General features: G+C 39.0%; 1 protein-coding gene across 2 annotated transcripts in view; it reads left to right on the top strand.

Annotated features, from left to right (window-relative positions):
- dnajc17 (DnaJ (Hsp40) homolog, subfamily C, member 17) overlaps positions 1-25,192 on the top strand; it is a 105,092-nt gene that overhangs the window by 38,204 nt on the left and 41,696 nt on the right. For both annotated transcript variants that reach the window (XR_013817766.1, XM_079833205.1), the window contains exons 9-10: positions 2,232-2,312; positions 5,328-5,450. Coding sequence is in view for 1 of the 2 variants with exons in the window: in XM_079833205.1 (XP_079689331.1) it covers positions 2,232-2,312; positions 5,328-5,450 (204 nt within the window). In the remaining variant the exon portion in view is untranslated. The remainder of the gene's footprint in view (positions 1-2,231; positions 2,313-5,327; positions 5,451-25,192) is intronic.

Raw genomic sequence — 25,192 nt, 5'->3', positions numbered from 1 at the left:
AAATATTATGATATGATCATATTTAACTACGACATCAAAAGAAAGAAGTAAAAATGATCAAATTAAATATATATATATATATTTATATTTATATTTATATTTATATTTATATTTAATTTCAGACCTTTAATTAATCCTTTAGATGAGTGTATATATATATATATATAACATTTTAGGACCTAAATAAAGCTAAACTGTCATGCAAATAAATAGTAAAATAGTCTTTATTTAACATTAAACTTAATTTTTTCTTATTATTTTTTATTATTTTTGTGGCTAAATATATGTAGTTAAATTTCATGATCATATTTAACCACAACATCAAAAAGAAAGATGAAAAAAAATAGTTTTATATAAAATGTACATCTATTTAGGAGCTAAATAAAGCTAAACTGTCATAAAAAGTGATACAAATGTAATACATCTTAAACATATGACTATTTTACAAAACAAATCATCCTTTCTTATTTCTTTCTTTTTTGATGTTGTTGTTAAATTGTAGTTATACTGTGTGATCATATTTAAATTATTATATTTTCTGAAAATAATTATTTTAAGACTTTTTTTGTGATTTATTACTTGAGAGAAACTGTCATGAAAATTCCAAAGAAAGAAATAAGATATTATAATATTTTCTGAAAATAGCGTCAATTTTAAGACCTTTTTATTGCATGAGCTTTACTATCATGAAAATTTGACAATGTAATCAATTCTTTAAAAAAGTTCCTAAAATAAACTTTTCATAAAACTGAATTTCTTAAATATTTAACCACAAAATAATACAAAAATAATGTGCTTTAATGTTGTGATCAAAATTAAAAGAAAGAAGTAAAAAATGATGTTTTATGTAAAAAAAAAAAATAAAAAAAATTATTTAGGAAATGTATTACTTGAGATAAACTGTCATGAAAACTTGCAATAAATACAAAAGGTCGTAAAACAGTCTTTATTTAACATAAAACTTAATTTCTTCTTCTTTTTTATTATTTTGTGGTAAAATATTTGTGCTTTAAATTTTGTGATAAAGTAAAAAAATGATGAACTGAAGTGTTTTTGGCAGCAGCGAGTGTAATGCTGCGTTCACACCAAACGCGAATTGAGCGTCAGGCGCGAGTGATTTCAATGTTAAGTCAATGGAAAGGCGCGTTGACGCGCGTCTGGAGGTCCCGCGGCGCGGAAGGCGCGTTACGCGCGGCGCGAAGGACGCGAATCCGCTTCATTCGCGCGTCCAGTTCGCGCGAATGGCGCGAATTGGACGCGAATTGAGCGTCTTGCGCGATACGCGCGTTACACGCGAATGGTGCTTTTGTGCATTCACGCGTTTGAAGCGAATTCGCGTCTGACGCCCGAGTTGAAAAATTTGAACTTTGGCGTCAATTCGCGCCGCGTTAACCAATCAGGAGCCTGCTTGCTGCTGTCACGTGGTAAAGTGACGTGTATGAGAAACCCTGCATAAATTAAAAACAGTACTATTGTGTCACAAAATGTAGTTTTAAGACGTTTTCAGGTGGGAATGTAGTTGTTTAAAGCTCAAATCTGTGGTTTATTTATAAAGAGAGCGCCTATTTAAAAAAAATAATCTTGTGTTTTTGGAGTTGTGAGATCCAGGCGATCACCGGGCAATCACTGCTCATAACCCCAGCGAAGGCAGCCTTTCCTCGGCCAGTCCTTCTGGCGTCTGCCGCTGGCTCTGATGTCCTGTAGTGGTTCGTCTTGTGTGGATCTAACGGGCGATCTTTGCTCTCATGAATATATAATATGTTGTCTGCCAAATCGTTTTGACTGAGGGCAAAGAGAAGTTTCATAACTTTATATTTTAAGGATATTTAAACATACATGCAGTGAAGATAATGTAGGAGTTGCCTGGACCACATTTGTGTGGCTATTAATGCTTAATATATATGTTTAATGAAAATGAAAAGATCGATTTCTACGCGCGTCCAATTCTCTGCTGACGCGCGAATGCATTCAAAATGTACGCACGTGAAACTAGACGCGGTAGACGCGATTTTGACGCTCAATTCGCGTTTGGTGTGAACGCAGCATTAGCGTGAAGCGTTTCTCATGCTCTGAGCAGAAATAGAGAGCGCCCTGCTGATTTATGACAGACGTTTATAAGGACAGAAGACTAGAACTAAAAATAGTCAAATCCTTCTCAGGCTTCTGATTTGTGCCCACACAGCATGAGAGTGAGTGTCCGTCATTGAGCTGAGATGATGTTTGCATTGCAGTATGGAGACGTGCTGAATGTGCTGATCTCCAGGAAGAAGAAAGGCAGTGCTGTGGTGGAGTTTGCTTCAGTGAAAGCAGCCGTGAGTATTTTTCATCTGTGGAATATATCCAAATACACTACAGTTTCAAAACAAGTATTCATAAAAAGGCCTTTAGTAAAATTCCAACAGCCCAAAATAAAAGGATTTTTTTCATATCTATATATATATATATATATATTTTTTTGTATATATTGTAATTCTCTATATTTCTACGTTTAAAATTAAAAATCATATTTTTTTAAATTAAAAAATTCTTAAAAATTCAACAACAAAAAAAATCATGTTTTACTTACATTTATTTAGATACATACAGGCTGGAAAAACAACAACAACAACAACAACAACAAAATAAATAGATAGAATAAATTCTAAATTTAGGATTAAAATGCAAAAGAAATTATAAGAAAAATTCTAAAATACTTTAAACCCCCCCAAAAAAAAAATATTCACGATTTATTAATGTATTAAGATACATACAGGGTGGAAAACAAAACAACAACAAAATACATAAATATAATTAAAAAACAGGACAAAATGGCGATAATGATGAAAATAAAAATATAAATAATCAATAAACACATGAAAGCAAAGCATTTTTTAATATACTTTGAATATATATTTTATTTTGTATATATTGTGATTCTACATTTAGAATTAAAAATCTTTTTTTTAATTCAAAAATTCTTTAAAATAAAAATATTCACATTTACTTACATTTATTAAGATACATACAAGGTGGAAAACAAAACAACAACAACAAAATACATAAATAGAATTAAAAAACTGGACAAAACAGGCAAAGATGAAAATAGAAATATCAATAAATACATGAAAACAAAGCATTTTTTAAATATATTTTGAATATATTTTTTATTTTGTATGTATTGTAATTCTCTATATTTCTACATTTAGAATTAGAAATTATAAAAATTAAAAAATAAAATTCTTTAAAATTCTACATTTTTTAATTCACGTTTTACTTATATTTATTAAGATGCAAACAGGCTGTAAAAACAACAACAAAATAAATAAATAGAATTAAAAAACAGGACAAAACAGGTAATGATAAAAATAGAAATAATCAATAAATACATGAAAGCAAAGCATTTTTTATATATTTTGAATATATATTTTTTATTTGTCTATATTGTAATTCTCTATATTTCTACATTTAGAATTAATTCATTAAAAAAAATCAAAAATTCTTTAAAATTCTAAATTTTTTAATTTGCGTTTTACTTATATTCATTAAGATACATACAGGCTGGAAAAACAACAACAACAAAATAAATAAAGATAATTAAAAAGAGGACAAAACAGGTAATGATGAAAATTAAAAATCTAAATAATCAATAAATACGTGAAAGCAAAGCATTTTTTATATACATTTTATTTTGTATATATTATAATTCTCTATATTTCTACATTTAGAATTAAAAATCTTTTTTTAATTCAAAAAATCTTTAAAATTCTACATTTTTTAATTCACATTTACTTACATTTATTAAGATACATAAATATACATCTATACATAAATAGAATTAAAAACAGGACAAAACAGGCAAAGATGAAAATAGAAATAATCAATAAATACATTAAATATTTTTATATATATTTTGAATATATATATTTTATTTGGTATGTAATTCTCTATATTTCTACATTTAGAATTAAAAATCTTTTTTTTTTTTAATAAAAAAATTATTTAAAATTTGAAATGTTTTAATTTACATTTTACTTACATTTATTAAGATAGATATAGGTGGAAAAACAACAACAACAACAAAATACATAAATAGAATAAAAAATAGGGCAAAACGGGTAATGATGAAAATAAAAATTTAAATAATCAATAAACACATGAAAGCAAAGCATTTTTTCATATATTTTGAATATATGTTTAATTTTGTATATATTGTAATTTTCTATATTTCTACAATTAGAATTAAAAATCTTTTCTTTTTTATTAAAAAAATTCTTTAAAATTAAAAAAATTTAATTCACATTTTACTTACATTTATTAAGAAACACACATGCTAGAAAACAACAACAACATACATAAATAGAATTTAAAAATAAGACAAAACTGAGGTAACGATGAAAATCGTTAAATAAAAAAAGAATATATATAAAAAATGCTTTACTTTCATGTATTCATTGATTATTTCTATTTTAATTTGTATATATTGTAATTCTCTATATTTCTACATTTAGAATTAAAAACATTAAAAAATATTAAAAAAATTCAAAAACTCTTTAAAATTCTACATTTTTAATTCACGTTTTACTTACATTTATTAAGATGCATACAGGCTGGACTGTACCAAACAGGTGTGATGAAAATAGAAAATAGAATTAATTTGACATATTTTGTATATGTTTGATATATAATTTATAGTTTTTTTAAATATATTTTTAATGTATATTTTGTATATATTATTACAATTGTCTAAAAATGTTTAGCGTTCATTATTTATTTACAATTAATTATGATGCATACAAGGCAGAAAACAACAACAGCAAAATAAATAAATAAAATAAAAAATGGGATAAAAATAGAAAATAGAAATAATCAAATAATACATAAAAGAAAAGTATTTTGTATATGTTTTACATTTTGTTTATATTATAAATGTATTTCACATAAAATGAGTGTGAATTACATCGTTGCATTTAAATGTTTGCAAGTATATCATGCCAGTCTGATGCTTTCCGTGCACATGAAACCATATTTAATAGAAAGCAGAGGCTTTGTCATTGTTCCGCCCGTGAGACTGTCTGGGATTCGGCCCTGTCGCTCAGGGTCTGCACTGTTGTGGCTTCCGCTTCGCCATGCGGTCTGTGGTTCCCAGTTCCTGCTATAAGAACATGGCCGCTGCCCGTAAAGAACAGTCTTTGTGTCTCCTGGGGGCTCGTTCGAGTTCAGCACACACACATTCAGTCATTTATTATATAAAACTATTTATTATGCAGCGTTTTGTACCATAACAACATTTGCTCTACAGCATGATCTTTGGTTTTATTGACGTCAATCTTTTATGTGCCCTTAATCAGGACCTGGCGATTAAAAACGAGATCGGCCTGACGGGAAACCCACTGAAAATCACATGGCTGGAGGGACAATCTGCCCCGACGTCACACATCGACAACGCAGAGGGTGTTTACAACGCTTCACAGGTACACTCTAAACAATTACACACATTTAACAGTAGGGCTGTGTGTCCACCAAGGCGGTTTTCCTAAGGCTGTTTTCACGAGAGCGTCTGGCCTTTTCACGAGAGCGTCTGGCCTTTTCACGAGAGCGTCTGGCCTTTTCACGAGAGCGTCTGGCCTTTTCACGAGAGCGTCTGGCCTTTTCACAAGAGTGTCTGGCCTTTTCACGAGAGCGTCTGGCCTTTTCACAAGAGTGTCTGGCCTTTTCACGAGAGCGTCTGGCCTTTTCACAAGAGTGTCTGGCCTTTTCAGGAGAGCGTCTGGCCTTTTCAGGAGAGCGTCTGGCCTTTTCATGAGAGCGTCTGGCCTTTTCACGAGAGCGTCTGGCCTTTTCACGAGAGCGTCTGGCCTTTTCACGAGAGCGTCTGGCCTTTTCACGAGAGCGTCTGGCCTTTTCACGAGAGCGTCTGGCCTTTTCACAAGAGTATCTGGCCTTTTCACGAGAGCGTCTGAGCGTCTGGCCTTTTCACGAGAGCGTCTGGCCTTTTCACGAGAGCGTCTGAGCGTCTGGCCTTTTCACGAGAGCGTCTGGCCTTTTCACGAGAGCGTCTGGCCTTTTCACGAGAGCGTCTGGCCTTTTCACGAGAGCGTCTGGCCTTTTCACGAGAGCGTCTGGCCTTTTCACAAGAGTGTCTGGCCTTTTCACGAGAGCGTCTGGCCTTTTCACGAGAGCGTCTGGCCTTTTCACGAGAGCGTCTGGCCTTTTCACAAGAGTGTCTGGCCTTTTCACGAGAGCGTCTGAGCGTCTGGCCTTTTCACGAGAGCGTCTGGCCTTTTCACGAGAGCGTCTGAGCGTCTGGCCTTTTCACGAGAGTGTCTGGCCTTTTCACGAGAGCGTCTGGCCTTTTCACGAGAGCATCTGGCCTTTTCACGAGAACGTCTGGCCTTTTCACAAGAGCGTCTGGCCTTTTCACGAGAGCGTCTGGCCTTTTCACGAGAGCGTCTGGCCTTTTCACGAGAGCGTCTGGCCTTTTCACGAGAGCGTCTGGCCTTTTCACGAGAGCGTCTGGCCTTTTCACGAGAGCGTCTGGCCTTTTCACGAGAGCGTCTGGCCTTTTCACGAGAGCGTCTGGCCTTTTCAGGAGAGCGTCTGGCCTTTTCACGAGAGCGTCTGGCCTTTTCACGAGAGCGTCTGGCCTTTTCACGAGAGCGTCTGGCCTTTTCACGAGAGCGTCTGGCCTTTTCACGAGAGCGTCTGGCCTTTTCACGAGAGCGTCTGGCCTTTTCACGAGAGCGTCTGGCCTTTTCACGAGAGCGTCTGGCCTTTTCAGGAGAGCGTCTGGCCTTTTCACGAGAGCGTCTGGCCTTTTCACGAGAGCGTCTGGCCTTTTCACGAGAGCGTCTGGCCTTTTCACGAGAGCGTCTGGCCTTTTCACGAGAGCGTCTGGCCTTTTCAGGAGAGCGTCTGGCCTTTTCAGGAGAGCGTCTGGCCTATTCAGGAGAGCATCTGGCCTTTTCACGAGAGCGTCTGGCCTTTTCACGAGAGCGTCTGGCCTTTTCAGGAGAGCGTCTGGCCTTTTCACGAGAGCGTCTGACCTTTTCACGAGAGCGTCTGGCCTTTTCAGGAGAGCGTCTGGCCTTTTCACGAGAGCGTCTGGCCTTTTCAGGAGAGCGTCTGGCCTTTTCACGAGAGCGTCTGGCCTTTTCAGGAGAGCGTCTGGCCTTTTCACGAGAGCGTCTGGCCTTTTCACGAGAGCGTCTGGCCTTTTCACGAGAGCGTCTGGCCTTTTCAGGAGAGCGTCTGGCCTTTTCACGAGAACGTCTGGCCTTTTCAGGAGAGCGTCTGGCCTTTTCACGAGAGCGTCTGGCCTTTTCAGGAGAGAGTCTGGCCTTTTCACGAGAGCGTCTGGCCTTTTCAGGAGAGAGTCTGGCCTTTTCACGAGAGCGTCTGGCCTTTTCAGGAGAGCGTCTGGCCTTTTCAGGAGAGCGTCTGGCCTTTTCAGGAGAGCGTCTGGCCTTTTCAGGAGAGCGTCTGGCCTTTTCAGGAGAGCGTCTGGCCTTTTCACGAGAGCGTCTGGCCTTTTCAGGAGAGCGTCTGGCCTTTTCAGGAGAGCGTCTGGCCTTTTCACGAGAGCGTCTGGCCTTTTCACGAGAGCGTCTGGCCTTTTCACGAGAACGTCTGGCCTTTTCACGAGAACGTCTGGCCTTTTCAGGAGAGCGTCTGGCCTTTTCACGAGAACGTCTGGCCTTTTCAGGAGAGCGTCTGGCCTTTTCACGAGAACGTCTGGCCTTTTCAGGAGAGCGTCTGGCCTTTTCAGGAGAGCGTCTGGCCTTTTTCTTTTCAGGAGAGCATCTGGCCTTTACACGAGAGCGTCTGGCCTTTACACGAGAGCGTCTGGCCTTTACACGAGAGCGTCTGGCCTTTTCACGAGAGCGTCTGGCCTTTTCACGAGAGCGTCTGGCCTTTTCACGAGAGCGCTTTTCACGAGAGCGTCTGGCCTTTTCACGAGAGCGTCTGGCCTTTTCACGAGAGCGTCTGGCCTTTTCACGAGAGCGTCTGGCCTTTTCACGAGAGCGTCTGGCCTTTTCACAAGAGTGTCTGGCCTTTTCACGAGAGCGTCTGAGCGTCTGGCCTTTTCACGAGAGCGTCTGGCCTTTTCACGAGAGCGTCTGAGCGTCTGGCCTTTTCACGAGAGTGTCTGGCCTTTTCACGAGAGTGTCTGGCCTTTTCACGAGAGCGTCTGGCCTTTTCACGAGAGCGTCTGGCCTTTTCACGAGAGCGTCTGGCCTTTTCACGAGAGCGTCTGGCCTTTTCAGGAGAGCGTCTGGCCTTTTCACGAGAGCGTCTGGCCTTTTCAGGAGAGCGTCTGGCCTTTTCACGAGAGCGTCTGGCCTTTTCAGGAGAGCGTCTGGCCTTTTCAGGAGAGCGTCTGGCCTTTTCACGAGAGCGTCTGGCCTTTTCACGAGAGCGTCTGGCCTTTTCACGAGAACGTCTGGCCTTTTCACGAGAACGTCTGGCCTTTTCAGGAGAGCGTCTGGCCTTTTCACGAGAACGTCTGGCCTTTTCAGGAGAGCGTCTGGCCTTTTCAGGAGAGCGTCTGGCCTTTTCAGGAGAGCGTCTGGCCTTTTCAGGAGAGCGTCTGGCCTTTTCACGAGAGCGTCTGGCCTTTTCAGGAGAGCGTCTGGCCTTTTCAGGAGAGCGTCTGGCCTTTTCACGAGAGCGTCTGGCCTTTTCACGAGAGCGTCTGGCCTTTTCACGAGAACGTCTGGCCTTTTCACGAGAACGTCTGGCCTTTTCAGGAGAGCGTCTGGCCTTTTCACGAGAACGTCTGGCCTTTTCAGGAGAGCGTCTGGCCTTTTCAGGAGAGCGTCTGGCCTTTTCAGGAGAGCGTCTGGCCTTTTCAGGAGAGCGTCTGGCCTTTTCAGGAGAGCGTCTGGCCTTTTCAGGAGAGCGTCTGGCCTTTTCAGGAGAGCGTCTGGCCTTTTTCTTTTCAGGAGAGCGTCTGGCCTTTACACGAGAGCGTCTGGCCTTTTCACGAGAGCGTCTGAGCGTCTGGCCTTTTCACGAGAGTGTCTGGCCTTTTCACGAGAGTGTCTGGCCTTTTCACGAGAGCGTCTGGCCTTTTCACGAGAGCGTCTGGCCTTTTCACGAGAGCGTCTGGCCTTTTCACGAGAGCGTCTGGCCTTTTCAGGAGAGCGTCTGGCCTTTTCACGAGAGCGTCTGGCCTTTTCACGAGAGCGTCTGGCCTTTTCACGAGAGCGTCTGGCCTTTTCACGAGAGCGTCTGAGCGTCTGGCCTTTTCACGAGAGCGTCTGGCCTTTTCACGAGAGCGTCTGAGCGTCTGGCCTTTTCACGAGAGCGTCTGGCCTTTTCACGAGAGCGTCTGGCCTTTTCACGAGAGCGTCTGGCCTTTTCACGAGAGCGTCTGGCCTTTTCACGAGAGCGTCTGGCCTTTTCAGGAGAGCGTCTGGCCTTTTCACGAGAGCGTCTGGCCTTTTCACGAGAGCGTCTGGCCTTTTCCGAGAGCGTCTGGCCTTTTCAGGAGAGCGTCTGGCCTTTTCACGAGAGCGTCTGGCCTTTTCAGGAGAGCGTCTGGCCTTTTCACGAGAGCGTCTGGCCTTTTCAGGAGAGCGTCTGGCCTTTTCACGAGAGCTTCTGGCCTTTTCAGGAGAGCGTCTGGCCTTTTCACGAGAGCGTCTGGCCTTTTCAGGAGAGCGTCTGGCCTTTTCAGGAGAGCGTCTGGCCTTTTCACGAGAGCGTCTGGCCTTTTCACGAGAGCGTCTGGCCTTTTCAGGAGAGCGTCTGGCCTTTTCACGAGAGCGTCTGGCCTTTTCAGGAGAGAGTCTGGCCTTTTCACGAGAGCGTCTGGCCTTTTCAGGAGAGCGTCTGGCCTTTTCACGAGAGCGTCTGGCCTTTTCAGGAGAGCTTCTGGCCTTTTCAGGAGAGCGTCTGGCCTTTTCACGAGAGCGTCTGGCCTTTTCACGAGAGAGTCTGGCCTTTTCACGAGAGCTTCTGGCCTTTTCAGGAGAGCGTCTGGCCTTTTCACGAGAGCGTCTGGCCTTTTCACGAGAGCGTCTGGCCTTTTCAGGAGAGCGTCTGGCCTTTTCACGAGAACGTCTGGCCTTTTCACGAGAACGTCTGGCCTTTTCACGAGAGCGTCTGGCCTTTTCACGAGAGCGTCTGGCTAAAAATGCTTTGGTGGTCACACAGTCTAATATACTGCAAAAATACTAAGGTAAAAAAACTATGAATTGGTTAACTATAAGTTCCCTTACTATATACATTGAAAAACTGTAATAAATCTAACAGAATGTTTCAAATATAAAACAATTTGGAAGTGAAAAAGAACAAATCATCTTATAATTTATAGTGGAAAAACTTGCCACTTTTTTCAATTTAAATAAGTTTCTTTCTCATCTCTTATGCATATTAGGGTTTTGTCACATTTGATGTAGTCACATGAATGTTTACAGCATTATTTTATTATGTGTGTAATCAGGATGGTGTTTTAGACTTGTGTGTGACAAATATTTGATGTACTTCAGCTTGTGGTAAAGATACTTGTGATGAACTTTGATTCATCATGTGGTTTTTCTCTTTATCATCTGGTTGTCAGTGTATTTACACCAAGAGCAAATAGCACGCCTTGTTGGCAAGTGCTGTTTGTGCTAGCTCCGCCTAACAATGTCTGGTTTAGCAATGCCAGGATTTACAGATTTACACTAAGACATGGTGTAAATAGAATATATCAATATTTCCACTTGGTAAATAGCATCTACAGAAAATGTTATTTTCACTTTCACGTTTTTTTTTATTGTAAAATTGGGTTCAATCAGTAAAACCTAAAATGTTGCTACTATATTTTTTACAGCTGATTTTTTTAAACGTAAATGTCACTGTTTTACAGTGTACAGCAAACTTTACCAGCATCAAGTTGCATAAAACAGCCCAAAATCAAAGGAAAATCATCACATCTGACATTATTTTCTGTATAATTCAACACATTTCCCCAAAATTCTTATTATTGCAATACCTGGATCTTTTACTTATTAGTCACATTTTTCTCCGTGGTGATTTTCATCAGTTTTGTCAAAATGTGATCATTTTCTTTTGATTTTGGGCTGAAATGTGACCTGAACATACTTGACAGGTTATATAAGTTTCACCATATTCAATATATATTATAATTTCGAGCCGGAAAACCGTGATAGCAACACAATGAGAATCACTGACCACTCTCTCATGTGCATGAAAACCAGCATACAAACGTAACTGTAATTGGGAGCGTGTAAACGCGTGCTTCTGTGCGTGAGCGTTTGTCTTGTGTGAAGTTTAACAAAAGTATAATGTTACCGCAGCGTTCCAGATGAGTCCTATGGCTTTGGCATTCAATCTAAATAACATACTTCATCTCTCCGTCAGAGGGAAGTATGTAAACATATAGGCTTTGCACTACTGCTGTGCAAATACATGCATGTGTGCGGCTCCTGAACAATGACTTTAGTGGGTTTGTTTGACTTGGAGCACACGCACGCGAGCGGCTCTCTGGACCCCCAGCGCGAGTCTCATAAAGCTCTGACCCTCAGACGGAGAGGCGTGTGTAATGTGTGACTGGCACGAGATCCTGCGCAACCAAACCCAAACAAGGCTTCCTGATCGCAGCTCTCACCTCTGCTGCCTCTCTCCCCGTCTCTAAAGCACATCTAGGGCCAGATTTACTAGCAGCTTGTGCCAGTGCTCTTTTGACGTTTTAAAACTACTGTCATGATTTACTAAAGACACGCAGTGATGAATTAGCGCTGAAAGTGTGGACAGGGTTATTTTTGCGGCTGACCTTATTGCATATGCATTTGTAGGAGGTTCTCTTTCAGATGCAGTATTCATGGGAGGAGAGCATTTATATTAATCATGAGGTGATTTACTAAGGTTTGCGCTCGTCAGTTTACTGGTGTTTGCACCATTATTTACTGCCCAAATAAAACTAACGGGTAGATTGCGCTGGTCATTATGGAAATGATCCGGCTGCGTCTGTGTTCATTAATTTTATGTGTCGTCAGTAGATCATGCGCAGAACTGTCCACTTTTATGGAATTGAGCTCTCACGCTAATTTGCCCTGTTTAGTAAATCTGGCCCTTAACATTTTAGACAGAGCCCCTTTACAGTTGCAGTTTCTGTGTGAGTTTAGCTTGTTTCTAGGCGGTTGCTAAGGTCATTTTCGATTGCCAGGGTAATCTTGTGTTGCTAGGTCATTGCAAAGGTAATCTCGGGTTGCTAGGTCGTTGCCAAGGTAATCTCGGATTGCTAGGTGGTTGCCAAGGTAATCTCGGGTTGCTAGGTGGTTGCCAAGGTAATCTCGGTTTGCTAGGTGGTTGCCAAGGTCATCTCGGGTTGCTAGGTGGTTGCCAAGGTCATCACGGGTTGCTAGGTGGTTGCCAAGGTCATCTCGGGTTGCTAGGTGGTTGCCAAGGTCATCTCGGGTTGCCAAGGTAATTTCGGGTTGCTAAGGGGTTCCCAAGGTAATCTCGGGTTGCTAGGTGGTTGCCAAGGTAATTTCGGGTTGCTAAGGGGTTACCAAGGTAATCTCGGGTTGCTAGGTGGTTGCCAAGGTAATCTCGGGTTGCTAGGTGGTTGCCAAGGTCATCTCGAGTTTCTAGATGGTTGCCAAGGTAATCTCAGGTTGCTAAATGGTTGCCAAGGTAATCTTGCATTGCTAGGCAGTTGCCAAGGTAATCTTGCATTGCTAGGGAGTTGCCAAGGTAATCTCGGGTTGCTAGGTGTTTGCCAAGGTAATCTCGGGTTGCTAAAGGGTTGCCAAGGTAATCTCGGGTTGCTAAAGGGTTGCCAAGGTAATCTCGGTTTACTAGGTGTTTGCAAGGTAATCTCGGGTTGCTAAAGGGTTGCCAAGGTAATCTCGGGTTGCTAGGTGTTTGCCAAGGTAATCTCGGTTTGCTAGGTGTTTGCCAAGGTAATCTCGGGTTGCTAAAGGGTTGCCAAGGTAATCTCGGGTTGCTAAAGGGTTGCCATGGTAATCTCGGGTTGCTAGGTGGTTGCCAAGGTAATCTCGGGTTGCTAGGTGTTTGCCAAGGTAATCTCGGGTTGCTAGGTGTTTGTCAAGGTAATCTCGGGTTACTAAGGGGTTGCCAAGGTAATCTCGGGCTGCTAAAGGGTTGCCAAGGTAATCTCGGGTTGCTAGGTGTTTGCCAAGGTAATCTCATGTTACTAGGTCGTTGCCATGGTAATCTCGGGTTGCTAGGTCGTTGCCATGGTAATCTCGGGTTGCTAGGTGGTTGCCAAGGTAATCTCGGGTTGCTAAAGTAATCTCGGGTTGAATCTCAATGACTCACTCATTAACAGGGACTCACTGCCACCTACTGCCGGTTTTAATTTCATATTTTAAGTATCTTTTCATGTTTTAAATAATTTCAAATATCAGTATTAAATTTTTTGTTTGAAACTTTAAATATTTCAGTTTTTACTGTGTTTTTGATCAAATAAATGCAGCCTTGGTGAGAAGACAAGACCCCCCCCCCAAACATATGAAGGCTTGTGTTGTAACTTGTACTTTTGTGTCTAGTTATATATTTTTCAGTTCTGTTTTGTTCCATTAGCAGTCCTGAAATCACACACTTTAAACAAGGCAGTCTGTAAATCTCTTGACATGTGGAGTGTGATACAGTGAGCCGTCATTAGAGATTCTCAGCACACCATATTTAATCGTTTGGCTGTTGTTCAACTCTTGCATTAATGCCCCGGGTTCCTCGTTTAGGGCGGATCATGGTCACATTCGGGGATTTTACAGTATAGTGTGTATGAATGTTATTATGGCAACTGACTCTGAGTGCCGATTGCTTCATCGGGCCGCAGGTTTCTAAAGGCGAGTGAAGAAAAACAGAGTAATTCTCACATTACACATTAGACGTTGTGTCACCGAGCAGGGAGGTAAGATCTACCAACTATGTTCTGCATGCAGGCCAAGGTCAACTGAAACCGCTGGAGGTCTGGCCGAGCCCTCAGCATCCCATAATTCCTCTAAACTCCAGCTGTGATTGCGGAGGAGCAGGAGCGCAGACACACGATCGGTCTCTCCGAGGTGTTAAATCGCGGGGGATTGTGGGAAAGCAGTGTTTCAGACCAGCCATGACTGCGGATCTGGTTTTAGGGATGAAGGACCTTCTGTGGTCCTTCATTATATATACACTCATCTCAGGGGCTTGAAGCAGCTGCGTTCCAGCTCAGGATGAAGCTCAGTGTTATTGCTGGTTCTGGTTACACTGCATTGTTTGTTGTCTTGTGGCTAGAAATGTGTTTGTCACTTCATTAAATGACCAAACTGTTGAGCAGAATGTGACGCAACACTGGCTGCGGTGTGAACGTGGCCTGAACCAGGGTTACTGTAGTTCACGAAAACCGTAAAAACCTCTGTTACTTGATATGAAATAAACTTTAAATGAAATGAAATAAGAGCCCCGCGCATGAAAAAGTAAATTGTGCGCATGATATATTAATTAATTCCCTTGTTTTAGTTCATTTAAAACAAGGGAGTTAATTAATACAACGTGGCAGTGATTAACTAAATCAAGGGAATGAAATAGTATATTGCGCGCACAATTTAGTAAAATTAGGAAACAAACTATTATATTGTGCGCATTATTTAGTAAAATGAGGGAACTAATTATATTTTGAAAGAACAAATTTGTTCTTTCAAAAATTAAAGAACTAATTATTATTGTGCGCATGATTTAGTAAAACAACAATTTAGTAAAATGCGGCAACAAATTATTATATCATGCACACAATTTAGTAAAACGACAATTTAGTAAAACGAGGGAACAAATTATATTTTGAAAGAACTAATTATTATTGTGCGCATGATTTAGTAAAACGAGGGACCAAATTATTATATCTGCACACAATTTAGTAAAATGTGAATTTAGTAAAACGAGTAAACAAATTAATATATCACACGCTTAATTTAGTAAAACGAGGGAATGAATTATTATTATATCATGCACACAATTTAGTAAAAAGACAAATTAGTAAAACGAGGGAACAAATTATATTCGTTCTTTCAAAAATGAAAGAACTAATTATTATATTGTGCGCATGATTTCGTAAAAAAAGGCACCAAATCATTATATCGCGTGCACAATTTAGTAAAACGTGAATTTAGTAAAATGACGGAATTAATTATTTTACTGTGTGCACAATTTAGTAAAGCGACAATTTAGTAAAACGAGAGGAACAAATTATTTTATCGCACGCACGATTTAGGAAAACAACAATTTAGTAAAACGAGGGAACAAATTATTATAGTGTGCGCACGATTTAGTAAAACGAGGGAACAAATTATTGATTTATTATATCTGCACACAATTTAGTAAAATGTGAATTTAGTAAAACGAGGGACCAAATTATTATATCGCGTGCACAATTTAGTAAAACGTGAATTTAGTAAAACGTGTATTTTGTAAAATGACAATTTAGTAAAATGACAATTTACGAAAACGAGGGAACAAATTAATATATCGCACGCACGATTTAGTAAAACGAGGGAATTAATTATTATTATATCATACACACAATTTAGTTAAACGACAATTTACGAAAATTGTGTGCATGATTTAGTAAAACGAGGGAATAAATTATTATATTGTGCGCACAATATACTTAAAATCAGGGAACGAATTAGTAAATCAATTTACATTTTTTTAATATATCTGTATAAAATAGAAAAAAGTTAAACGTATTTTAGGCAAGATTTCTCATTTTCATGCAGTTTAACTTGTATTAAAACAACTAACACTGAAATAAATATTAATAAAAACTATATAGACATATTAAAAAAAACAATATAAAAAGACAAAAACATGACTAAATTAAACTAAAATATACAAATTAAAACGTGTTAAAAAAAAACTTTAATATTATCTAATTTGTACTAAACTAAAATGAAGTATTTAAACTTTATTTATTTTATCATATATTGCAAATTTGTAATTATTATTATTAATATTTGAAAAATGTGAAAATAATTAGAAAAAAAATCTATATATTGCTATTGTACTGTAAAGTAAAAAATGTTGGAAATTATATTCCGATTAATCATTCAGCCCAAACATGACCATTTTCATATTTCATATCTGAATGCCTTTCATAACGTGTTGTTATTTGAGCCCTCTGCAGAATCGCTGGCCTCCGTGTTGAGTTTAATTGTTCCCTCCACACGGCCCTGACGATAAATCTACATGGTTTGGATTGGATTTAGTTTCAGTTCTTGGGGTTCGTGTCTCCGAGCCGTGATAAATTCTCAGGGGTTGCGTGATATATGAAGGTTGTGAAATTTCCTGGACCGTGAAATAAACGACTAATAAGAGGTTTTTTTTTTTCAAATGAAATGTTTGTACTGCTCATGCCATAACAGAAATGGCCTTGTTCAGCAGAAATGCAGTGTTTTCACACACTCTTAAGTACTCGTCGTCCTTTTATAAGTAAACGTGTTTGGAGCTAATAGATCCGCTCCCAGTAGCTTCCCTCCTCTGGTGCTTGTGGGATTAAACATGTCAGTTTCCATCGGCTCTTCTTAGAAACCTCCACGAGGATCGTTGCTATCGCGAAATGCCTTGCGTAAACGCTCTTCCCAGCACTTTTGCTCGTAAATCACGGCGATCTCGGTGATCTACGCGTGTTGTTTCAGCGAGATAAAAGTGCAAACTCAGTGCGTCTGAGAAACTTCTGTTTTTCTTTGCTGTCAAACGCATCAGCGTTCCTGCCAGACACAACATGAACCAGATGGATCGACTATTTTGGGGAGTTTTCCTTTTTCAGCCATATCTGCAGACCTTGACTGAAACGTTCATTCTTGCCCAAAATAAATTCGGTTGCGGGTCGTGTTTGGCTCTTGGCAGCCGGAGGTTTGTTCTCGTTCCCCTGACAGAGGAATTTCTGGGAAGGCCGGCGGGATCTTGTGTGCTGGATGGGGCAGTTGACCTGTGTTAGTTTCAGATGATTCACAGCGTTGCTCTGAGGAGACAGGGATATTATTCTAATCATAGATGCATATCTGAGCATTTGGGATGGTATTTCTTGGTACACTCTTAAAAATAAAGCTTCCAAAAGTGCTCCCCCCCCCACAGATAAACCATTTTGGCTTCCCCAGAGAACCTTTTTCCATTATAATGAAGCCTTCGTGGGATTGAAAGATTCCATGGATGTTAAAGGTTCTTCATTGAACCATTGATGCCAATAAAGAAACTTACATTTTAACCCTCAGGGGCTCCATTTCTGACCCGCATTTTTTTAAATAAAAAATGTTAAAAACTTGGTGACTTTATTGGGACTTGGTTTATGAACACCCAAAACAATTGGGGACAGGATTTGAAAAGTCTAAGTGGTCGTAAAAAAAATAGTCATACTCAGAACCTTCGGGTCATAAATGACCCCCATAGGAAATTAATGGGAAATTGGCAAAAATATGAATGTTTTTTTGTGCATACAATCTATAAATCAGCCAGGATGCAGAAAAAAAGGACTCAACAGTGAAGGGGTGAATCTCTAAAACATCAAGAGTGCAAAACACACAAAAACACAATTAGCTTTTGGAATGGTATGCGTTTATTTGTGTGTGTGTGTGTGTGTGTGTGTGTGTGTGTGTGTTTTTGTGTGTATAAGTGTGTGTGTGTGTGTGTGTGAGTTTTTTTTGTCTGTTTTGCACTCTTGATGTTTTAGAGATTCACCCCTTCACTGTTGGGTCATTTTTGACCTGAAGGTCCTGAGTGTGACTATTTTTTTTTTTATGACCACTTCGACTTTTCAAATCCTGTCCCCATTTTTTTGGGGTGTACCAAGTACCAATAAAGTCACCAAGTTTCGGACCATTCCGATAAAGCTACGTTTTTTTTTTAAAAATTTTATAAAACGCAAGATCCACTATAGTAGTAAAAATGTGCTATTGCGTGATAAAAATGCTCAATGTGTCCACCGGATGGCACCGATCTCATTTAAAAAATTGGTTTCATGAGGCCTAGGCTTGACTCTAAAATGAAATACAGCTTTAATAAAAATAAAAAAAAAATTATATATATATGTATAAATGTTTTATTATATTCAATGGGAAAAAATGGGTCATAATTATTGCATAAATAATAATTATAAATCATCAAATTATCTCAAAACACCAAAAAAGAAAAGAAAAAATATTATTGAACAAAAATATATTTAATTGATTTTCCTCAAATCTTTTTTAATCTTAATCCCGCCCCCCGGGTCATTTTTGACCCGAAGGTCCTGAGTGTGACCCATAAATGAAGAACCCCAGAGGGTTAAGGCCGTGTTCACTCTTTCATTAAAATGAACCCTGGTGTGCACAGAGAGACTGGCATAAATACATGGAAATGTATTTAAAATACAAATATAGTATTTTGTAAATACACAAAATACATGTGAAATTGGCGATTCAGTGCATGTATCCCTATTAGGCTGAAATCTACCTGGGCCTATTCATTAATACGTTTTGTTCTAATGTCACAAAAAGTCACAATTTCAAGTTTACTGGGTTTAACTTGATTATTTGGTTCAAGAAAAAACTTTTTCACATGTGTCCTCAAAATGACCCACAACCTAATCCGTTTATATGTGAAGAAATCCATTTATTCACAAACTTCTCTCGAGACGAGTGTCTGACAAGTTATTCGGCAAACTACTTCCTCTCATCGCTGCTTTTTGATTGTTTTGAAAACAATAACTCGCCCTCTGTCGTTTCACAGAATTATACAACGGAGAGCACATCAAGCTGTTTTCGGCGTAGAGCCATGCCAATTGCGAAAGTATAAACAAGGCTTCCACCAGTGTAACTTAGCAATTTTGTCGCTAGATTTAGCAACTTTTCAGACTACCGTAGCAACTTTTTTTTCTAAAAGCACCTAGCAACAAATTGAGCAATTTTTAAAATTTAGTTGGCAACTTCTGGAAAGTGACTCTAATCCAGGGATGTCCAAAGTCCGGCCCGCGGGCCAAATGCGGCCCGGGGATGAATTTCAAACGGCCCGCAGCTTGTCTATTAAAATATATTATATGTGGCCCACCACGGATAATTTACAAATCGTGCAGTTTCATGATGTCAACGCAAGGTGGCAGTACTAGATTTTAGGCCAGGGAAACAACGCCCAACGCGAACGAAACAGCGCAACTCGCGAGCTCTGACTCTGAACAAATGAGTTTACCTGCTTTAAAAGCCAAGGTGAAATCAGTATGTACATTGACGATTTGAGGGAAATATAATATAAATTTAATATAAAACCTTGAAATGGTGCTCAGTGTGTTCGAATTTTAAAGACGTGGCGCGGCGCGGCTCTGAGCTTCGCGTCCGGTGTGCGACCCCCTTAACTCTAACCGTGGTAAGTTGTCAGAAATGTAGGTTAATATCTAATTTTATTTCATTTGTAATGTAGACATGTATTAAATTAGTAATAAAGGCCAAATTGCAGACTATTTTTGTCTGGCCTTGCAGTTTTGTGCATTTGTATTTATATGTTTATAGACTAAATACCTTAAAGCCATTAGAAATATATATTTTTTTACTTTTTGCCTTGTGTGCACTGCAAAAAATGCTGTAATTTAGTATTTTTTTGTCTTGTTTCTAGTATAAATATATCTTAAATTCTTAAATCAAGATGCATTTATAAGTTAAATGACATTAGATCTTGTTTTCTGGAAAATAAAATGAAATTGAAGTGAGTTTTTGGTTAAAACAAACAAATATATCTGCCAAAGGGGTAAGAAAAATAATGTTTCTGTTTGGAATCTTGTTTCTTGTGTCCCAAACAGAAACAAAATTATTTTTCTAAACTATTGGCAAATAATTTTGTTTGTTTCAAGCAAAAACTCAATTCATTTAGATTTTTTCCCCCCCAGGAATTAAAAAAAAAAGATGTAATTTTCCTTAGTAAAAGCATCTTGATTTAAGAATTTTTTGATATTTGGACTGGAAAAAAGACAGAAATACCAAGTGTTTTGTTTTACCTGTGGTGATCTAAATAGAGCACTTGTTAAAATTTAAATAAGAATAGAGTTCTAACTCAGTAATAATATTTAAATTTCAACCATTAAAACTTTTTGGTTGGTGAAAGTTTTACAGATATTGTTAAATATCTATACATTTCCTGTGTCCTATCTCAAGCTACTCTACTGTCAGCTCAAGTTTTTGTCAAATCTGTCATGTTTCCAAGAAACAAAACATGTAAATTTTTTTGTATTTCAAATACGTATTTTAAATACATGTATCTGAAATACTGCCCATCCCTGTGTGCACCAAACAAGCTGAAAAGATGTGTCTCGCTCCGCTTCCAAAGCAACTCTGGTGCGGTTCAAATGATATATGTGACCCTGGACCACAAAACCAGTCATAAGGGTCGATTTCTGGAAATTCAGATTTGTACATCATCTGAAATAAGCTGAATAAATAAGATTTCAATTGATGTGTGGTTTGTTAGGACAATATTTGGCTGTGAGTATGCTGGCCATGCAAGAACTGGGAGCTTCCAGGAATTGTGTACAGATCCTTGCAACATGGGGCCGTGCTTTATCACGAACGTGAGGTGATGGTCGTGGATGAATGGCACAATAATAGGCCAATCTCGTCACGGTATCTCAAAATGCCATCAATAAAATACACCTGTGTTCATTGTCCATAACATACGCCTGCCGATAAGGCTGAAAACTGAGAAAAATAGTCCTTTTGTGTACATAGAAAAAGTCTTAGACCTTGAGTTCTCTAGTGTTTGAATATTAGTGTAAACTAGGGATGCCACAATTCTCAATATAATATTGAACCGTTCGGTACGGCATTCACGGTTCAATATGCTCCTTGTGAATTGCGTTTTTTTTTTCTTCGGTTTTGCATTTAATTAATTATTTTTCTACAAATTCTATCATTTGCCTCCATCCCAATACTGAACAACACGACATACATTCACACTACATGTTAGTGGTAGAGTTATACTCACGGAATACTAGAGTTATTCACAATCACTAAAGCTCATTATTTGCATGCGTTTTAAAGCCTTGCCAGTTAAACATTTCATTCGTTTAAACATGCGCTTTTCCGAGCGCGCACTAAACGCCTGTCAAACACGCGACTACTGGACTAAGTCGTCTTATTGAGCTAATATTGTCAAATACACACAAGGTTTACATAAACACAGTCGGTTATGTCTAAAGTGAAAGTAAAATCGGTGTGTGTCTGTATATTAGATGCACGCAGGTCTTTAATTGACAGCAGCGCAGCCTATAGTGAACACGCTGTCCTTAAAGGGACAGTTCACCTCTAAAATTGTCTACATTGTTTACTCACTCTGTTTTTCCAAAGCTGTATTAATTTCTCGATAACAGAATTTTCATTTTTGAGTGAACTATCCCTTTAATGTTAATACAACAACAAAAGACAAAGAGAAAATCACTCACTGCTCTTGACTTTAATACAGTAGCTTTAATAAGAATCAATGTATATTTTATAGTGAAGTAGTGTTTTATTTTTACATTTATTCATTGAATTTCATACTTACAGTAAATGCTGCTGTACAGCTCTGAGCTGCCAGTGTAAAATCTTTATATATATTTAGTGGTGCTTGCCAAGCAAGGCATCAATATTGTTATTCTCCATATTAAAATTATTATTGGGGCTTGCGTAGCAAGGCATTAATATTTAATATCTCACCCCAGATCGGTTTATTATTTTTATTTTTCCGGACAACATTTTGACGCGCTACTCCTCCTGCACCGTTTGTCACAGACCCATGAATGAGGCGTCAAAACGTGCGGCTTAATCGGGAATGGTGTGCTATATCTTTTCTAAGGGGTCGGGGGTGCGGTGTTCGCCCCAGGGGCGAAAAAGTAGCGAAAAAAATCCCATAGACTTAACATTGCAAAAATTTTTAACGAGTCATAACTCAGAGCGAGGATTTCGTAGAAACTCATGTGTCACCTCATTTGAAGAGGCTGACAGGCCCTTTAAGATGACACATCGCAAAGGGGTGTGAGTTGTACCCCTGGGGTGCAGGAGCTGCCTAAATTTGCCCCATTGACTTATAATGGGGAGGGACGTCCCATAAAACTCATGCGTTTCTCTTACTATGGGAAATTGCATAGGGATTTTGTATTGACCATAGCTCTGGCTCACAGTGTCTCAGAGACAAGGGGGTGGGCTCAATTTACTCAGACAGCCAAACACTGTCTCAGGATCATTGTGAACCTATGAAGCCACGCCCTAGCAACCATTTAGAGCTCCCTAGCAACTGATCCCATAGACTTCCATTGAAAGAGATCAAAGGGATATCTTTGGATTGAAGTGTCATAGAAACATGAGGGTGGGTTTGTTTGACTCGGGGCATCAACAGCCAATCACAAATCACCTTCAACTCTTCCTAGCCACGCCCTAGCAACCATTATCAAGCAGCCTAGCAACAGTTAATCACGACCTATATCTCTGCCTCAGAACATCATAGAGGCATGGGGGTTGGTTTATATCATTCATACTGACAAGCAGCCTTTGGAGTATTGTCATTGGATGCTGCCAAGCCACTCCATAGCAACCAAACAGAGTACCTTAGCAACCGTTTACCAAGACCTATATCTCTGCCTCAGAACATCATACAGACATGGGGGTTGGTTTATATCATTCATACTGACAAGCAGTATCATCATTGGATGCTGCCATGCCACTCCATAGCAACCAAAAAGAGTACCCTAGCAACCGTTTACCAAGACTTATATCTCAGCCTCAGAACAACATAGAGACATGGGGGTTGGTTTATATCATTCATACTGACAAGCAGCCTTTGACATATTGTCATTGGATGCTGCCAAGCCACTCCATAGCAACCAAACAGAGTACCCTAGCAACCGTTTACCAAGACCTATATCTCTGCCTCAGAACATCATAGAGACATGGGGGTTGGTTTATATCATTCATACAGACAAGCAGTATCATCATTGGATGCTCCCAAGCCCCCCTAGCAACCAAACAGAGTACCCTAGCAACCGTATACCAAGACCTATATCTCTGCTTCGGAACATCGTAGAGACATGGGGGTTGGTTTATATCATTCATACAGACAAGCAGTATCATCATTGGATGCTGCCAAGCCCCCCTAGCAACCAAACAGAGTACCCTAGCAACCGTATACCAAGACCTATATCTCTGCTTCGGAACATCGTAGAGACATGGGGGTTGGTTTATATCATTCATACAGACAAGCAGTATCATCATTGGATGCTGCCAAGCCCCCCTAGCAACCAAACAGAGTACCCTAGCAACCGTTTACAAGGACCTATATCTCTGCATCAGAACATCGTAGAGGCATGGGGGTTGGGTCTTTTGACTCAGACTGGCAAATAGTCTTTAAATGTCACCCCATAAATTGTATAGCCACTCCATAGCAACCATATAGAGTACCCTAGCAACCGTACAAACACATGAATAGGACATATCTCAGCTCCACAACATCGTACAGACTTGGGGGTGGCCTCTTTTGTTTCGGGTGAGAATCCAGTACACACAACATAGCATCCGAGAGGATTTTTTTGCCACGGCAAGCACCACTCACATTTTCTTCAGGAAATGTACATTCTAGTTATTTTATATTATACAATACACTAGGAATGTGTACAAGGGTTTTTTTTTAAGTAAAGTTTTAAGTTTAAGGGTTTTCAATTCTTTTAGGTAAAATAAAGAGTGTTGCAATAAAAAATAGTCTTTTTTCTCCTTAACCTCTTGCTGTTCCTGTCGCCTAAGAATAGAGTAGTAAAAAACTGATGTGACAAGCCATCAGAACCGAACTGAACCGAACTGAAAACCGTGGTTAAAAACACACCAGCAAACATGACGCTTTTCGGCGACAATCGTCGTTTTCTTGGTCAATTGGGTCATTTACGTGAATCGCGTAGAACCGTAGAGTTTTTCTTTTGGGTGGGTGGGGTGGGGGGTGAGTTTGGTGCACGCGTGTAACGTTACCGAATGGTTTCCGGGTGCAATCTTTAACAGTTCACAGTCGGCTTGTTTTAAGCGCGGAACACACTTCAATCCGAGTTCCCACACAAACATATTAAGTATTCAGTCCATTTTATCACGAAATTCAAACGATAAATGCCGTTTTGACGCTCTATGTGGCGCGACTGATCACAGTTCAAGCGGCCGCGCGACGCGATCATCTGTAAAGGCGATCGATCATCTCTTCCTAAAAAATAAACATGAATGAGCATCTGAAGGTATGTTGAGGATACATTACAACTTACTGTTACGTATCATATGTGGTGTAATCGCTCAATCAGTGTTTCAACGGCGAAAAAACGTCAATAAAACTGCTTGTAAACTAAACAATGTCTTGTAATGTTAGCATCACATTCACCTCAGGCAGTCATTCAGTGTCCACCGTGAAAAATCAACTCTTTCACTAAATATATGCTCTATATTAGCCATTATATTCATTATATTCTACTGAACCTGTTAGGGATATCTTGATTATTTCATGCATGTTAAATAAACCTGTCATGAAAATGACAGACACTGTGTTTAAATTATTATATTTCAACAACGAATTGGAGAAAAAAACTATTTTATAATTAGATTTAGAAGTTAATGCAAAAACTGCCTTATGTGAAGTTTACATGTTTGCTTACAATGTGTTATATGAGTGTTGATTATTTTAAAAATAAATATCAACTGAATTTAGGCTAATAGTTTGAGCTCTGAAACCTTTAATGTTAATGTGCAAGTAAGGGCTCCCTATATCATTTACAGAAAACTTTTAGATATAATTTAATTCATTCAAGGACAGACACTTTTTCTTTTTCTTCTTCTTCTTCTTCTTCTTCTTCTTCTTCTTCTTCTTCTTCTTCTTCTTCTTATTCTTATTCTTATTCTTATTCTTATTCTTCTTCTTCTTCTTCTTCTTCTTCTTCTTCTTCTTCTTCTTCTTCTTCTTCTTATTCTTATTCTTATTCTTATTCTTATTCTTATTCTTATTCTTATTCTTATTCTTATTCTTATTCTTCTTATTCTTCTTATTCTTCTTATTCTTCTTATTCTTCTTATTCTTCTTATTCTTATTCCTGTTAACGTACCGTTTCACCCCTATTTTCAGTCTTTTATTTTTTCTGTCATGCATCACAACACTTCCTTGAGTTCCAGGCGTTTCCGTGTTGTAAATAAAATAATTTTTAAAATATTAAATGTGTCATTCTCTTTAAGTCACGCTCAGAAATGTGTCATTT

Source organism: Gobio gobio (assembly GCF_949357685.1).
Source record: "Gobio gobio genome assembly, chromosome: 13".
Lineage (NCBI taxonomy): Eukaryota > Metazoa > Chordata > Actinopteri > Cypriniformes > Gobionidae > Gobio > Gobio gobio.
The sequence above is the reverse complement of the archived record's forward strand: the minus strand, read 5'-3'. Positions and strand labels throughout refer to the sequence as shown.